This window comes from Streptopelia decaocto, assembly GCF_964273445.1.
Source record: "Streptopelia decaocto genome assembly, chromosome: 13".
Lineage (NCBI taxonomy): Eukaryota > Metazoa > Chordata > Aves > Columbiformes > Columbidae > Streptopelia > Streptopelia decaocto.
This window is the reverse complement of record NC_138668.1, coordinates 5,037,413-5,055,097: the sequence shown is the minus strand read 5'-3', so window position 1 is coordinate 5,055,097 and position 17,685 is coordinate 5,037,413. Positions and strand designations below refer to the sequence as shown.

The 17,685-nt window shown below is 45.7% G+C and overlaps 1 protein-coding gene across 1 annotated transcript in view; it reads left to right on the top strand.

The window, feature by feature from the left end:
• Positions 1 to 17,685, top strand: part of CACNA1H (calcium voltage-gated channel subunit alpha1 H) — a 119,294-nt gene that overhangs the window by 84,775 nt on the left and 16,834 nt on the right. Inside the window, exons 20-27 of the mRNA XM_082064529.1 lie at positions 158 to 284; positions 803 to 928; positions 1,657 to 1,746; positions 2,588 to 2,780; positions 9,974 to 10,125; positions 12,102 to 12,211; positions 13,084 to 13,217; positions 13,792 to 13,862. Of these exons, the coding sequence (XP_081920655.1) occupies positions 158 to 284; positions 803 to 928; positions 1,657 to 1,746; positions 2,588 to 2,780; positions 9,974 to 10,125; positions 12,102 to 12,211; positions 13,084 to 13,217; positions 13,792 to 13,862 (1,003 nt within the window). The remainder of the gene's footprint in view (positions 1 to 157; positions 285 to 802; positions 929 to 1,656; positions 1,747 to 2,587; positions 2,781 to 9,973; positions 10,126 to 12,101; positions 12,212 to 13,083; positions 13,218 to 13,791; positions 13,863 to 17,685) is intronic.

The following is a 17,685-nucleotide window of genomic DNA, read 5'->3' as shown; positions in this document are numbered from 1 at the left end:
TTTTCCAACTAAGTCACTAATGGTTTCTGAACGCTGCCCGCAGGTAGAGGAGGATTGTGTTAGCTTTGCTGCAGCCCAAGCAGAGGAGGAAAAGCAACTGTAATAACGGGACATGCATGAAAATTAAAAGTTTTTGTCATTTTGCCATTTTTTCCAGAGTCATCAGCAGAGCTCCAGGGCTGAAGCTGGTGGTAGAAACCTTGATCTCCTCCTTGAGGCCTATTGGGAATATTGTTCTCATCTGCTGTGCTTTCTTCATTATCTTTGGGATTTTAGGGGTCCAGGTAGAGTATTTCCCTTACCACGGCCACCTGTAAGTCACTGCTGCAAAACAGAAGTTGTCTTTTCTCACCACCGGGGGTTAAGTTGGAAGTAATGAGCTTAAGTCTCTCCAAAGGAAGATTTCAGTTAGGTGTTGGGAAAGAAGAGCCAGGGGGATGAACAACTCAGCACCAGCCAAGCCTGCCTGAGGGATGGGGAGGGAAAAGACTAATTCCCCAGATCCCTCCCAGCTTTGTGTGCTGGGATGTATAGAATATCTCTTCCTCAGAGGAGGGGTTGTCATCTTCCCAACAAGACAGGGCAGGCCTGCAGGATCACCTTCCTTCTGTGGCTGAGCGGATACACAATGATGTCTCAGGGCCTAAAGTTTCATGCCATACGTGTTAAGTATCTGAGCTGGAGGGAAAGGAATTTGAACTTGGCAAACAGCTCTACTAGGGGAAAGAAAGATCAATCAGGGGACAAACTATTCAAAGCTGCTTCCTTTTCTGTTTCTTTTTTTGTTGCTTTTCAAATACAGCTTTTTAAAGGCAAGTTCTACTACTGTGATGGTCCTGATGTAAAAAACATCACTACCAAGACTGACTGCACCAATGCACGCTACAAATGGGTTCGGCGGAAGTACAACTTTGACAATTTGGGACAGGTAAAGTCCTCATCACAAGGATTTTCTGTACCAGTTTCTAGTGGATGAGCACTTAAAATGTATTGCTTGAGGAGGGTGCAGAACCTCCATCATAGGGAGTTTCCAAAAATAATATAGGCATTCATTCATCTATCAGAAGCAGGTAAAAATGGATCAGGTCCTCTCTTCATATCTTGCAGCCAGACTTCCTAAGGTTACACAATTCCTTCTTTATAGGAGAGTGTTGTCTTAAATTCCTTCTTTATAGGAGAGTGTTGCAGTCCCTCATGTATAGACCTCAAGTGTCACTTTTAGTGTCTTGACTTGTAGCTGTTATGTTTGCAAATGAAAAAAAATAAGGTGCTTTATACTGGCTGAAAAGCAGGACAGCCCGTAGTAGGAGCTGGGATATATTATTGCTTTTTAAAACCCAAGGACATTGGGCCAGCCTGGCATATTGAGTTTTAATTGTGCTTTGGTGACCAGAAAGACTGATGTGTCTGAGCAAAAGTCAGCCTATATTTGAAGGAAAAGGACCATTAACAACCATAGTTTGCTCACTTTCAAGCCAGATACGGAAACAGGTAAAAACAAGCCACTATATGTTGCATTTGTCCACCAGCTCTAGGCCAGATGACGTGTTATGAGCTGTGGATTGGTTTTGTTGAGCATTGTCTGTTGTTAGTTTCTTTTCTGGAGACTAAAATGCAAGATCAGTCTTTTCTGATTATTTGTTTGTTTTCTCATAGGCCCTCATGTCCTTGTTTGTCCTCTCCTCCAAAGATGGCTGGGTGAACATCATGTACGATGGTTTGGATGCCGTGGGCATTGACCAACAGGTAAATGTGCTGCAGAGTCCAGATGTGTTGCTCTCAGAAACCTCATGCCTGGGTGACTCAGATGTTTTTGAAGTCCAGGAAGGAGCAGAGCTATAGGACCTTCTCGAGGTCGTGACTACCCGTTGGGCTGCCAGGGTTCTCCACTGAGTAGCTTTTACAGTGGCTGCACCCCATGTAGTACACAAACAGGCACTGATGATGGACTTTTTAATTAGAGTGATGGTACCTGAGGAGGGCCACACGTGCCATTGCAGTGTGGCTTCATGGAAAGCATGACAAGAGCAAACTCACACGAGATGGGAAACAAACAGGAATGTTGCAAAAGAGTCGTTGTTAAGTTTGCATGTTATGTGGCATTTCCAAAGGAAAATCAAGAGTCTTAGATGAGTAGTGCCCCGTCATAGCTACAGTAACACTTTGTGTTTAATTTTTCTCTGCTTCTGGAGATCTCATAATAACAGAGAAACATTAACCATGAGCCCACATCTCAAAAAAGCCTATCTTTAACTAAAGTGATCTCCAGGTGTGATGGTGCGCATCCACTGAGATTTATCTCAAGTTGTATGAAATAAATGCCAAAATAATTAAATCCTCTAAACCAATTTACAGAGGCTAGGATGGAGTTTACAACAAAAGGAAAATTCTAGTTGGTGAGAAACTGAATGAGAGGAAACTGTTTTGGGAAAAAACTCCGAACTCATCACAGCCCTCTCATCCTCCCCACAAAAGTGTATGTACTGTGCTGTCCTCTTGCTACAGAGAGCCCAATATCCTGATTTATACACATCTTGTCTGTGCCGCTTCTCTACTCTCTTGTTTTTTTAATTCTCCACCTCACCAGCCCATCCAGAACCATAACCCTTGGATGCTTCTCTACTTCATCTCCTTCCTGCTCATCGTCAGCTTCTTCGTGCTCAACATGTTTGTCGGGGTGGTGGTGGAGAACTTCCACAAGTGCCGGCAGCACCAGGAGGCGGAGGAGGCCCGGCGGCGGGAGGAGAAGCGCCTGAGACGCTTGGAGAAAAAGCGCAGGAGTAAGGAGATATACCTGTCTGGTCGGTAGACTGTGTTACAAACCAAAATCTTTCTGAGCCCTGCCTGCTCCCAAAGCAAGACTTTCGTTTTTTCCTTCGGTTTTGTTTCCATGGGATTCAAGAGGTTGTTTTGCTTCGTTACCTCTTTGGCGGTACCTTAAGTCTTGGGTTGCCAACACCCTGGAGTTGTCCTCTAGAAGCCTGATGTAAAGCATTACCTGTTTACTTGGCTGGGGAGAAAAGTCCTCCGAGCAGAGTCCTCTATCGTGCTCTGCAAGGCAAACGTGTCCCAAGCACCGAGCAGGAGCTTGCGGTGTGACCCAGGGACGCAGTGAGTAAACAGCTGCAATGGTTACCGGGTGCGTGAAGGCCAGTCCCCAGGGCAGCCCTGTGGCTTAATGTGCCGCTTGCATCTGATGATGGTGGTGGTTTGATTTATTAATTCTTTTCGTAGACAAAATAGTTGTGATGCTTTTTAGAATCCTAGCGCATGGCCCCGCATGCCACAGACATGCTGCATGAAGGGCATGAACAAACCAACGGCCCTGGGGAGAGGAAGGGAGCCCCAAAATGGGGCTGTCCAGAACAGTTCTTCTCTGGGAGATGTCCATTACAAGAGATGCTGGCCCCATCACAGGCCGGGGGAGCCATTCAGTGCTGAGCAACGTGCTGGGACTCAGTTTGTCTTTGCAAATGTTCTACATGGAAATACTGGCCAGATGCAGGGCCACTAGGGTACAAAAGAACACCTTTAGCAGAAATCGGCTTCTTAGTTGGATCTAGTAGGTACCATCAAACCAGCCCAGAGAAACACCTGAGCTTGTGCTCCTTTCCTGACCCAAAACTTCCCAGGGGTTCTCATGTATTAATTCTCACCTCTACTGCTCCTTGGCAGGGACAAGTTGCCTGTAGCATCTGGTGGGTATTCCCAGGGAAACTGCCAGGAAACGACCACCCTGACCTCCCAGACAGTTTGAGTGAACAGGGGTGGCCTGCATTAGATGATGGCAAGCATTTTTAGAAGTGAGGGACCATGGCTTGTCCACTGTGATCAAGGATGAGCTTAGTCAGGCATAAGGCTTCAGTGCTTCTGGCCCTGCTTACAGCCCTGCAGCTCTTTGCCTTGTGCTGTGCCGCCCTCTGTAATCTCCTGCAAGGACCTAATATCTCATTGTGACAAATGGCTAGTTGTCTCACAAACATCAAGCCACAGGTATCCATTTTCAGCTGGGAAAACTGCAGTTAGATTGCATAGTCTTTTTCCTGGCTCTCAGGACACAGCAGTCGAAGACTTTGCTAGTGGAAACCCCAACCGATTTCCTCCATCCATCCACGCTTGAGTCAGAAGGCAGGCAGCCGCATCCCTCACAGCTCCTGTCCTGCTCTTGTGGTTTTAATAAAGTTGTGGGAGACCTCAGCACTAAATATCTGCACCATGGTCTCCACAGGGTCTTAATGACAGACTGACGTGACACTACAGTGAAGGCCAAGCCCATTTCGCTTTAGCTAGTTCTGAGTTGAGTTAGCTGGATTAAAATGAAGTCGAGATCAAACTAGTCAGCTGCAAACAGATGTTTAATCTGTTCAGTAATTTAGAAGAGTTGAAGTGCACTTCCCTTTTCCCATCTTGGTTTTTGAGTTTGAGGCTCCAGCTAGGATTAGAAGTAGAAATCCTGAAGGCAGCATTTCCAACACAATAAAAGAAAAATCAGTGTCAGGCTCTCAAGAGTCCTCCTGCTTGTGCAGTATTTCTACCCCAATGTGCTGATCCAAGTAGACAATCAGATAAACTCAAAGTTCCTAAGCAAAAAAAAAAGAAAAAGGTTATTTACAAAGAACATTAAGCATCCTTAGACAAAATAGACTGGGGCACAGGTAAGGAGGGATAACTTAACCACAGCCAGCTGATGTTCCTGATTACTAAGTAAATCTTATTACAAGCCTGTCTCTGGCTTGCTGCTTAGACACCAAAAAGAGCCAGTCCTTGTCAAAGTGATGGACACTGCTACATCACCCCTCTTTATCCGACTATCTTGAAGGATAGAGTTAAGGAGATATTTCAGACCGCAGACCCAAGCATTGTACAGATGTGGGTTGTAACGTTTCACCGAGAGCGCGCAGGGAGGAGGACAGCTTGCTGGAAGCTGGTCAAGTCCAATATAGCAACCCAGAGGCTAAACATTTGGCCATGTGCTGAGCTTGAGGAGGTTACCCCAGATCGTCTGCTCTGAGGTCTCCTACCTGCCTCTGTTGAGTATGGACAGCTTGGCATCCAGATCTGAGTTGTTAACAAGGTAAAATTGAATATCTGATACAAATTTTGGAAGATTACATTTTAATGGATATTTTTAATTTAAGTGGGAGGAGTTTTCATCTCCTGGGTAATTTAGAAGATGATGTATTTGGTGAAAAAACGTGGCAGACTCAGAAAGATGTGAGATGTGGTTGGTGCCGTGCGTGGCAGAGTCTCCGGGGGGGAGTGTCTGTGTGCATGTGCAGGCAGGGGATGGTGCACAGTGATGGGGAGGAAGAATTAGGGCTGTTAACAAGAGTAAAATCCAGCATAGCTAACAGATGTACTATCTGAGCAACACCCATCCATCTGGACTCGCCCTGTCTGCCTGGCACTTTGTCTTTGTGTCCTGTCTCCTGTCTGTAACGTCCTCTGTGTGTAGCAACCCGCTGTTTCTGTGTATTGAGGTCTTTGGGCACCTGTAGGTACCTGCACACACAGAAATGCACCACTGAGCCATTGTAGGTTTGGGCTTAAGCCTGGAAATATGTTAAGCCTCAGTTTATCTGTGCCTGGACAGTCCCACTGAGCTGGCCCTGGGTACAAATCCCAGGCTCTGCAGACTGGGTCCAGGATTTGGACCCTGTGTGCAAAGCAGTGAGCCTGGCAGAGGGTTTGCTCTGCGGAGGGGACAGCCCTGCAGCAGGACACAGCTCCTTCGTCACACCCCGTGCAGGTGGGATGGGGCGCCATCACATGTTTGTTTTGGAGGTACTTTTCTGGCCTTTCATGAGCCTGGCAGGAAGGTCCCCTTCAACCCACACCTCTGACACAGTGGCTACCTCCATCCGCTGTATCTACTATGTAAATAAGCGTAGCGTAATTTAATAATCTTGCAGCTCCTAACCTTTTAGTGAGGTTCTCAGAAAACACAGACTGAAACAAACCTCCCCACATTAAAGTTGTTGATTAAAACCACATGGATCAGTTTGATCTCCTCTGCGCTCAGGATACGGGGCCGAATCCAACCCGCCTGTATGTGCTGTGACTCCAGCAGCCGCTGGCCCGCCGAGCAGAGCTCGATGTCAGGTCAAACGCAGGCGGTACCCTGGGCTTCAAAGGCTGCGAGCGGGGTCTGGGTGACACTGTGCCAAAAGCTGGAAATGCCTGACACAGCCCCGGGGAGGCCCGAGCTGGGGAGCACAAAGTGCCTTTTGATAGTGTCACTGAGTCACTGGTCCCTGGGAAGACCCCAAAAACTGAGAAAATGCAAACGCTTTCTCCTGATTCCCACTCTGTACAACGGTGTGGCCATGGCTGCGTTTCTCTGAGGCATTTCCCAGTACAGAGCTGAGTGTCTGGACATTGCAGAAGGAATTTTGTTGTAAGACCCAGCAGAGCTGCCTTTCTCCCTAGGGATGAGCAATCATGGGCAGCACTCAGTGGTATTTAAATGAGTCCATCTTCTCAGTGCCACAACCATCTCTGTATCCAGCAGAAACATTTGAGCTGTAACTAAAATTTTAGGCGCTGCATATCTGAGTGTTTAGTATTTCCAACTAGGGAATTATCAAACCATCTTGCTTATTTTTCCAGGCAGCTGCAGGTATCGAGCTACTCTGTGCCAAGCATGCATATAAACCCATTAGGGCTTTCTAATGTTTCATGCAGAGGAGAATAATGGAGAAGCTGTAGCTGGTGATTGTAATGCCAACCTAAATGCTTTTAAGCTGGGAGACAGTGCTTCATTAATTTTCATGTCAGCAGAATCAGAAGCAAAGAAGTTTAAATACTCTTCAGAGAGGTGACGTTCAAGCATTAGCCAACGTCTAGAAGTGAGGGCGAGAAAGGACTGTGTTTTTTTCCTTTTGCACACGTTTGGTGGTTTCTCCTTTCTCTCCTGCATTTCCATGAATTCAAACCATCAGCTGCAGCTGAAGGGATACTTGGCTGTGTTTGATATCATTCTGCCAGTTGGCTGATCAGAGTCTCATCCCAGAAACCATTTCCATGGAGAAATCAGGCACAGGTTACATTTTGCCTACTGTAATTAATGATGCACTAGATCTCCCCTGTTTGCTGTGCCCACATCCCCATGGTCCACTCTTCTCAGACCCCATGGCTCTGGTTGAGCAGGCTATAGAAATAGGTGTGTGCAGTGAACACTTAGATCCAAACTGGGGAGAATAGCATCGTATATTCTCACTAAGAGGTGTCAAAATGTGTGCGTGAACTGGAAGGAGGCCAGAGCTGCTTGCTGTGCTGTTGGCTGAAGTAAAACTGTTCGTAAAGGGACCAGGAATGAATGGTGACCCAGCAGAGATGGGAGCCTTGGGGCTCTGAAACGCAGCCCTCTGGCTGCTCAAGGGGCTCAGAGGAGCCGTGTGGCTGATCTCTCATTGCTGTCACCCTGCTGCAAACCCTCTGCCTTCACAGGTCACCCCAGCCTAACACCGGCATCGCCGAGAGCAGCCGCTGGTCTGTCCTTCTTCACACCCCTGCTCACTGCCCCGAGCCTCGCATGAGCGGTATCTCCTCTAATGGACATTGCATGGGTTACTGCACCGAGCATGACTGTGTTGTTGCATGTGTTTTGAAGCGTTGTCGACTCTATCCCAAGCTGTCCTTTTATGTGTGCCCCCAGAAGTTTCTTTTTCATCTGTTAACCTGGCTTCAGGGATGTAGCGCATCTGAAATGAATAAGACATTTCCAAGAGCATCCCAGGTCAAGATAAACCTATCCTAAGTTTTCTGAGCAACTAGTTGACCAGGTGTAGCCAACACTGAGCACTGTCAGGGTGTACGGACACAGAGTGTACAGACACAGAGCTCTGAGACACTTTTACACAGTAAAACTTTAACAGTAAAGGTGGTTCCTCCTTGCTCTTCGTATATCCAGCCCATGTAAGGAGAGAGCTGTGTTGCTGACAGGCAGCCTAGAAGGTTTTTTGTTCAGCAGCTTTACAGTGGAAAATGTCTTCTTGTGATTATGTTTTAGAATTATATAGGTAGTTTATAAAACACAAAAAAGAATGGCAGCATTTGGGCAGGTTGAACACTAGTTGCAGTCACCTACAGCCTGTTTTGCTTATGTGCTATCCCCAGTGTATCCACACACTGCCCATCGCTGCTAATGTTCTTCTGAGATCCATTAATCATCCATTAGTAAATAGTCCCTTAATACAAAGTTTGCCTATTTGGGGTACGCTCAGACCTCCCAGCAAGCTGAGTTTTTGCATTCCCAAGAAGACATTTCCATTAAAAAAATATAAAAGTATGTCATAATCCTGAATACACATGAAAGCACGTTGCGCAGACTTAAATAAATATTATACTGCAATGTTTTTATTATTCTTTAGACATATCGGAAGATTAGCTGAGCTCGGTAGCAAAGACAACCCTATCAGTCCAAGATTGCTGGTAGGACTAAGGCACATGAAAGCAACAGAAAAATGTATTTAAAAACAATTGGGTTTGCTTTCATCTTGTTTTTCCACACCCATTAGCACAAAAAAAAGTCCTGATGACCCCAGTGAGGAGGAAATGTTTTTCAAATGCCTCCACTCCACTTTTAGCTACCAGAAAAATTAGTAGTTAAAAGAGAGCAGCAGATTCAGTTTCCCTTCATCCCATTTATTTCAGGGTTTTGGACTCTAATCTGGTATCAGTTGCACTACAGATAAAAAAAAATCAAGAGTCCCTTTGTCTGAAAGATATTAGCAAGATGAGAGGAGCGGAAAATGTATTTCAGAGGGTCGCTGAGTACTTTTGAACCTATTTCCCTCCTTATTTTTAAGGTGAAGTACCTTCTTTTCCCAGCTTCTCGTGCAATTAGAGCTGAATTTGCTGAAACATTTGAAAAAAAAATCCCTCTCTGTTGAGAAGAGCCCTGCTCTGACTTCAAATGACCTAACATGTCTCTTCCATTTGCAAAATCTACAGTAATGCTGCCTTTGACCTTAAGTACACTCTTTGAATATTTACAGTTCTTAAGCTTGAAAATAATTTGACTCCCTCCGAGTGCCCACAACCATCTTGTGGTCACAGCCTAATTTAAGAGAGACACACAGAGTAAATACAGCTCAGTCTCAGGGCAGTGTCCAAACACTCTCCTTGGAACAGCCCCAGGGACTCGGCCATGTGCAGAAATCTCCCCATTTCAAAGAGAAGGGAAGAGTCGTGACCAGAGGCAGAGATACAAAATCCATGTGGTCATAGCCTGAATGGTTTTATAGATGCAGCCTTGTTCTTATATTTCCAGAGGAGCTTGTTCTGACAGTCTTTGTCGAGACGAGTGCTGAGCACCCCGCTCCATTGCTGCTGATGCTCTCCTGTGTGCTGCTCACCCTCACGCATGTGTCCTTCTTTGCTATGGGCATCGCTATGTTTTCTTTAGACCTTTAGAATACATCAAAATCCTCAGCTCACAGAAGCCGAGCTCAGGTTATGTTCATCTCTTACTTACGAGGAACATGCCTGACATCAGCAGGTTAGGAGAGATGCACATTGGAGTCCAGACCAATGAGACCTGCCCTCAGCCCTTCAAAACTGGAGTTGCATCTCTGCTGGGTTTGAAGCTTTTTTTGTGGCTTTGGGTCTCATTTCCATCCTGCTTCTCACCCTTTCTGGTTTGTGATGGGGGTCTCATTAAGTGAAAATGTTGTCCTCTAGCCTGAGAGAGAGCAGTAAGGACAGAGAGCACTTGGGGTTAAGATGGACCTGGTTGTCAAAGCTGTGGAGGTCCCTGCTGCAGGTACAAGAGGTTTGATAACCCTACTCTGGTTCTTGAAGGTTCTAGGTAGAAGCGTTTGGCCATTCACGTGGCTTGCTTGAGTCAGTTCTCCCACATGCTGAGTCTGGGCTTGTAGAAGACATGATCCTCAGGCCATGTTGTGATGGCTGCCAACCACGCAGCAGGGCCTGCGCTCACTGCATTGCCTTTCTTTTTCCTTTCCTGCAGAAGCCCAGCGCAGGCCTTACTATGCCGACTATTCCCCTGCACGAAAGTACATTCACACCCTCTGCACCAGCCACTACCTTGACCTCTTCATCACCTTCATCATTGGGGTCAACGTCATCACAATGTCCATGGAGCACTACAACCAGCCAAAGGTAAGAGCCGTCCATGGGTGTGTTGGCTGGGAAACACAGCAGGGTGGGGTAGCAGAGAACCCGAGGACACCATTCCCTTGGTTCATCCCCTGGTGTCTGAAAGCCTCAGCAGGCTACAGGCTCAGTATTGCAACCCGTCTAACTCTAGGCCAGCTCTTTCTAACTCTAGGCCAGCTCTGTCTAACTCTAGACCAGCTCTACCATCTGGGAGTCACTTGCCCCAGTCAAAAGCTTGATTTCCCTGCTCTTGCATAAAAAAAGCAGAATAAGGCTAACAGAGAGCAAGCTAAACTTTTACTAGGAAAAGACCAGTCCAAATATTTCATCTCCTGATCCCAGCTGTGACTGACTGTCAGACTATAAAACAGTCCAGAGTTTTGGAATATTCCATTAACAGATATAAACGGAAGTTAACATATGCAACAGCAACATTTCTCTCCCTCAGTGAATTTAAAATAAACCATCTCGTAAGTACAACCCTCCTTTATGTATCATAAAATCCTTCTTTCCCAAGAAGACCTTTGGCATAAATTGTATAGCCTGTATATTTGCAGCATGTATTTATCTTCCATTGCTTTATCATTCATGGAGCTCTAGGCCCAGAATTTACTTTTCTAGTATCGCATGGTCTGCCAGGTAACCTGCAAATGCCTCCTGGAAGCTAAGCCAGAGGGGCACCAAGCCACAGGGCAACGCGTGTGTGTTGTACGCCAGCTGAATGTGTGCTGTTCAGCCCCCGTAATTCCTTTGCATAACAGCCTTTGTTTTGCATGTAAATGTTGTTTATCCAGATTAGGTCTTATTTATACTTGGTTATATATTCATGTAAAACACAACGGTGTAAATCTGAAATCAAACCATCAGAAATGGTAGAAGAATTCAGGCTCAGGCAGTGTGCTTCAGATGAAATAGTAAACTGTCCCACTTTTAAGTTGCCATTTTATTTTAGGCACTGGAACAAAAATAGGGAGAGTAGTTTATTGAGGAGCACCTACATCTGAAAAACTTTTCGCTCTTGTTCCCAAAAAATCCGTGCATGGTCATCCCACATATCTGGGGTCACCAAGCACAATCATCACACAAACGTGACGAGAAGAGCTCTCCTGTGGCCTGAGGCTTCCTCTGCCAACAAAGCAGACATTACTTTGCAGACTCCTCTATTGCATTTTATTTCCAATTGTGTCTGGTTTGATGTTCATTGTTGTCATTTTTTTGTTGTAAGAGACATATACTACATTTAACTGAATTCCGCCTCCCTGCCTTCTCTCCCCAAATCCCTACCCAACCAAATCACTGTTTCACTCTGCAACTATCTATTTTAAGGTCCTAGCGAGATTCTTTTGCTATTGTTGGCCTACAGCTCCAATGAAATCCATTACAAACACTCATCATCTTAAAGTATAAACACTGCAGATTCCTGACTTCCGAGAGCAGCTCTATAGAGAGCGTGAACATTGCACCAAATATGGACATATTTTGCCCAGCTCTAGAGATGTAACATTTTTCAAGAAGGCAAAATTTAATCCATCTCCAACATTATTTATTTTTCTGAGTCTTTTAAGCAAAGCAGTTGTCCTAAGGACTGCCATGCTGGAATCAAAAATGATCCTTCAAGTCTTTTATTCTGCCCAAGTCTATGCAGTTCAGAAGAAATAAACTTTATTAGATGGGGAAGGGGTAAAATTTTCTCTCTGACCCAGACTGAACATTTTGTGCACTGAAGCTGGAGGATTAATCACTCTTGACATTTTTAGCACAACTAGTGTTAGTGCATATGAGGTTTTTGTTTGCATTAGTGTCTAATCCTTTGAGTTTTGCTGTGTAATTTAGTGCAGTTTTGTGACTGAGCTCTGCAAGCTATTGCATTAGATGTGTTACATCTCCGTGCCCATACCAGCCTTGTGCCTGCCCATCCCTCTGCAGGGGCTCTAGGAAAGGATAACTTGGGCTGGTCTAACTGGTGTCTCTCTTTCCAGTCCCTGGATGAAGCCCTGAAGTACTGCAACTATGTGTTCACCATCGTTTTTGTGTTCGAGGCAGTTCTGAAGTTGGTGGCGTTTGGTTTCCGAAGGTTCTTTAAGGACAGGTGAGAGCATTTTCAACTCCTGCGTGTTTGGGATAGAGCTGGATTGACCCAGTTTCAAAGCCAGATGCTGGGTAAATGTAGCGTTACTATGATTGTACTACACGCTGTGTGCCAGGGAGAGCAAAGGGCTGTTTCTCCATTCGTGCAAACTTTATAATGTAGGAACTAAAAGTTGTAAGAGCTGCTGGTGCTGCTTTGCAGAGGTAATTCAGGAAATCTTAGAGAATTCTAGATACATTCTTTTCCCCATATCTCCCTCTCCCCTGCATCTGACCAGCTCAGCTTAGAGGTCAGAAACAACCTGTTGACATCAATACAGTCCTCAAAAGAGTAATTTTGGCAGCCTAAGGTCACAGAGTTCCTCAGAACAAGTCTCCTTTGCAGCCCAAAGCAGTCCTTTGATAGACTGCTGGCTTTGTAAAGCCTTTGGCAAAGGCAGCAGTGGTTGTGTTCAGTCCCAGCTGCGGGGACCTACAGATCCCATTCTGCCTCACATTTAGCCAGAAGCAAATATGTGTGAGAGCGCATTGTGGTCTGACAACTTGCTGGGGTAAGATTGGACACTTTTCCACAAAATCAGCTTGTTCACCTCATTTCTCTTGATGGAGTGGTTGGAAGCTACTATGAGCAATATTACTTGTGAGGAAAATTGTGTAGGAGAGTCACTCAGTTTCTTCACATCTTATTGGTCCTCTACAAGTGTTAGGCTATAAATCAATGAATATACTCAACTGGAGTAATTTAAGACACGTGACATATCATGGGCACAGATATGAGAGAGGAGGCATTTGGGATTTGCTTGTAATTGTTCTTAACCAGTAATTCTCTAAATGTGTGATTTTTTTCTAAATTGTCTTTTTTCTCTTTGTTAGGTGGAATCAACTGGATTTGGCCATAGTTCTCTTATCAATTGTGGGAATCACTCTGGAGGAAATTGAGATGAATGCTGCACTACCCATCAATCCCACAATAATACGCATCATGCGAGTGCTGAGAATAGCAAGAGGTATGGCCTGTTCCATAGGTCTCCAACTATCCATCCAGACACATCAGGAAATGGTTTGGCCATTTGTTCTTCTAGACCTGCTGTTTCAGTTCGACTTGAGAACAGTTAGGCTGCAAAATGTCAATTCACAGGCAAGCGAGATGGGGTTTTGCTGGTGTTTCCAGTGCCATCTTAGATTGGGCTCTAATTCAAACCTGGGATCACAGACCTTTTATACTGATATTGAACAAGAGCGGGAAGCAGCAGAAAAGGGAGGATCACAGCTTGAGATGATGCTCTTCACTGATGAAGTGTGTCCCCATCACTGTCCCATTTTCCTGCTAGGGCATACTAGAGTTCTTCTGCCTTTCGGTCTGTTTTACTGATGTCCTCAACATTAATTTGTGTGGGAAGTAGTCAGGACATTCAGAAGTTCTGAGGGCCTTGCCAGGATGCATTGAGCTTGCCATCTGTATGAATAGATGCACAGAGAGATTTAAACCCTCCCTACAAGACCAGAAGTTAGATTTCCTTTATGAATTTTGCTTGAATTATTTCCAAGCCTCGCATAACAGGATTTGGTTCTTCATTGTAGTGCTGAAACTGCTTAAAATGGCCACTGGGATGCGAGCTCTCCTGGACACCGTGGTGCAAGCGCTTCCCCAGGTAAGCCCCCAGATTTCATCCATGCCCAGTTTGTTCCCTTTGGTGGACTGTGCCTTTCAGGCCTGGGGACAGCTCTGTGCCACCGGGTTTGGTTGGCACGAGAAGCCACCCGAGGAGGATATCAGCTTTCTCTGCTGCCACCAGCGCCTCGGTAGCAGAGTTTTACATGGCACATCCTACTCACATGGTGTGTGTTAGATGGGAGAAGGAGGATGATGGAAAAAGAGTTAACAGAGAGCCAATTGCTGTAGGCAGAACTCTTCTGAAACACAGTTTTCACTGGCAAGTTCAGGAAACGGGAGGATAGACAGAGAAAGCTGTTGGTGAGAGCACTAGAAATAGGCAGGTTCCAGCTCAGCAGTTTTCTCTGTGAAGCAGCAGTAACGATGTTCATTGACATCTATTGACAGAGGAGCTGCAGGCTTTAAAAGCCAAGTAGGGAAGATGTTTTCTGAGTGTTAAAAACTTGAAGTGGGGGCTGAAATCACCATATTCTCATGAGTTGCTAGAGGAACAATGGTGCTGCCAATCTTAATGATATTTGATAAGATCCTTCAAGTATGCAGTTCCTGTGGCCACATTTTATACATCCATTTGCTCCTGTGAGTTAGTTGCTAAGTGCAAACCATGATCTATTCAAAATGCACTGGGAAACAAGGGGAATTTCTTTTCTTGGAAAGACCCATTTACTTTTCATCACTGCCATAAAGATGTTTCTAATCTGAGACATTTGCCCTTTGGTATTTAGATTTCCTTTGCAGTGAAAGATTTTGGCTGTGAGGAAAGCATGGAATTTACCAATCTGACCCCTGTTTTGGCATTTCAAGAAAGCATTTGATTTGTGTCTGTTTTTTTTCTTTCGAAAGCATTGTGATTGCAGAGCATATTTTCTCTCTCTCCTTGTTTTCTCTCCCCACCAAACAATAGGGTGGCTGCAGGCCAGACTTCTTGTTTCCTTGGGGGGATTTTGCAGTTTACATTCAAACCAAAGTCTCTTATAAAGGGAAAACCCCAGGGATTTTCCAAGCAGATCTTGTGCAGATAAAAATGCCGTTTTGTCCTCCAGTGAAATTCAGAAAACGAAAAGCGAAGTTTGGGAAGATCTCTCCAACAGCAATCACTCTTCATACAGCTACAGCTTTCATTTCAAAGGCAGGGGAAGAGTTCCTACCCCAATTAATTCAGCAGCCGAAAACCACAGCTGGAAAATCCTCGTTGACTGTGTCTGCTAAGTCACAAGAAAAATGAATTTGATGTTTATTCATTAGGGTTTTGGGGGAATTCTTTGTGTGGTGTATGTAGAATGTCCATTTATGGGCCTACCATGCCATGGTATTGCAATACACTTTTTTTCTTTCTTTTTTCAGTAAAATAATCTCTTGCAGTCTGGCAAACAGAAAAACATTGAAGTCCTTTAATCTCGCCGTATGATGCGGGTTTTAAAGATGGGTTTTAAGTCTTTTCCTCTTCTTTATGAGCTCTGGCCCCATTAAGGCTATATAATGAATTATACTACTCCTGCTGAAGCTGAATATTCTCTTCCTTACACTTCTGGTGGCTTCATCAGTTTTGTAAGCAATATCTGTTCTATAAGACTCCTATTTGATGGTAATCTTTTTGTCCTTCTCACATCCTCTGCTTTCCAACGTACAAATCGCTCTTTCTGTAGCGTGGCCTGCACTTTGCTCTCGGATTTGTAACTTTGCATTTGGCTGAGTTAAAGTGAATCCGTCGTACCCAGCAGCCCAGCTCAGTCTGCACCGCACTCCAGGTATCGATTGCCAGGAGGAAAGCCCGCAGTCCGTGCTGAGCTGCCAGAGCTCTTCCCGATGGAGAGAACAAACTGGAATCTGGTCCAATTGCCATCGTGGCTCTGTAGTGCCAGCAACAGTAAAATGTGGGACTTTCCTATCAAAAGATCTGGGTTCTTTTTCCTTCTTCTTTCTCACTTGTTCTGTGGACGGCACGTTAATTAAATGCAGAACTCTACATTATACCTCTTCTTTGTCTTCAAAGCTTGAAACTCCCTCCAGATGGACTCTGTGCCAAGAAAAAGGTGAAGAACTCCACGTTCTATCAGTGCCCTGAAGGACAGAGTCTGTAGTTTGCTCCTATCCAGGAGTTTAATTCTTCTTGGTGCTGTAATTCCTGTGCTTATCTCAAATTCAGCTGTCGAAGCCTTTTTCTGGCATTGTGTGACAGCAGTTATGGGACATAAACAACAGCCTGCTTTTGCCAGACGCTGAAAACCCACAGCAATTGTGAAGCTCGGAGAGCAAGAATGTTTCACCAGCAGGCGTTGCAGATGAGACAGGTTCTGGAGGACGTGGATGTGTGTTCTGTGCTGCACACTGGGAAGAAGTGCAGAGATACCCAAGCGATTTCAGGAGTGAGGCAGAAACCGTTAGGTACAGAAACCAGCTTTCTGCTGGCTGTTAGCGTGGGTCTCTGTGGGAACATACAGAATGGGGAGCTCATACAGCTCAGTTGGTGGCCTTGTGGTCACACTGATGAGATGACTTTAACCTCCAAGGTTGTCTGTCTGGTCCTTTCCACTAGTCCTGCAACTCACACAGTTAACCTCCCCTTCCCAAGCAGATAAACGTGTCCGTTTTCTCTTGGATGTAGCGTATAAATTAGCCCGTGTTTTCCTGCTGCCAGACTTACTGCTTTGGCTGGAGAATGCTGGAAGGAAGACGAGGAGGACTCATGTCCTTGGAAAGGATTGGCAGGGACTTAGTTTTGTGAGAAATTGTTTTTGACAGGCATCCCAGGGAGCTGCGTACATTGCTTGCATGGACAGCAGAAATGCCAAGGTGTGGGCCAGTGATGCAGAAATAATTTACGTCAGAGCAAGAAGAGGCACAAGAGGAACTGCAGTGAGCTTCAGGCAGCCATTGCAGGGGTGAGGCAGCACAAGGCACATCTTTCATCAATGCCTCTCCCACAGAAGGGTGAGTAGAGGCCAGCAGGTTCTAGAAGGATTTGGATGGGATCACACAGCTGGCAGTGCATCAGAGGAGTGATGGTGCCCAGGTGGCCGCTGTCCTGTTATACATGATTGGTGCAACACATCGAGCCAACACAACCTGGCATCGTTGCTTTGCATCCCAGTGCCTGCAGATATGGGCTTTTCACTCAGTGGCACAGGTCAGAGGTTGAACTCTGATGGGACATACAGATACTTACAGATACCAGCATCTTCTCTTGTGGCTTCTCTGAGGTACTTTAGGGCACCAAGAACATCTCCAAGATGTTCTTCATCTGTGCTTCACTCCCTACAGGTCACAGCCTCCCTCAACACTGAAGCCACAGCAAATGATGGATAGTCCCTGGCTGCCAGAGAGAGGGGTTATCCGTAGTTTTCTCTGCCCAGCCAAAGGCAGCAGCCCAAGTCAGGGGGAGTCTGATGGATTAACAGAGCATGGGCTGACCTGTTCAGTGGTGCTAGAGCAGAACCACTTCTCAGAGCTCAGCTGGGTGACCGGCTGCCAAAGCTGAGGTTGCTGAGCAGAGCTGGAGCTCTGTCCCTGTTGGAGTGTCCAGCACAGGCATCCCAGCCTGGATGTGCTCCTGCTCCCTCCCGCTCCTCCCAGCAGCATGATTCATGCACAATCTTTTTCTTGTCTGGTCTACATAGATCTCAAAGTGCTTTAGAGACATTAATTACCTCTCCACAAGGGTATTACAGATGGGTACATTGGGTTACAGGAGAGGAATGACTCACTCAAGGTCACAGACACATCCAGGCTGCCTGCTCTGCTACTCAGCATCCGCTGGCTGACCTTGCTGCCTCTACCTCGGTCCATCTCTAAGGACATGC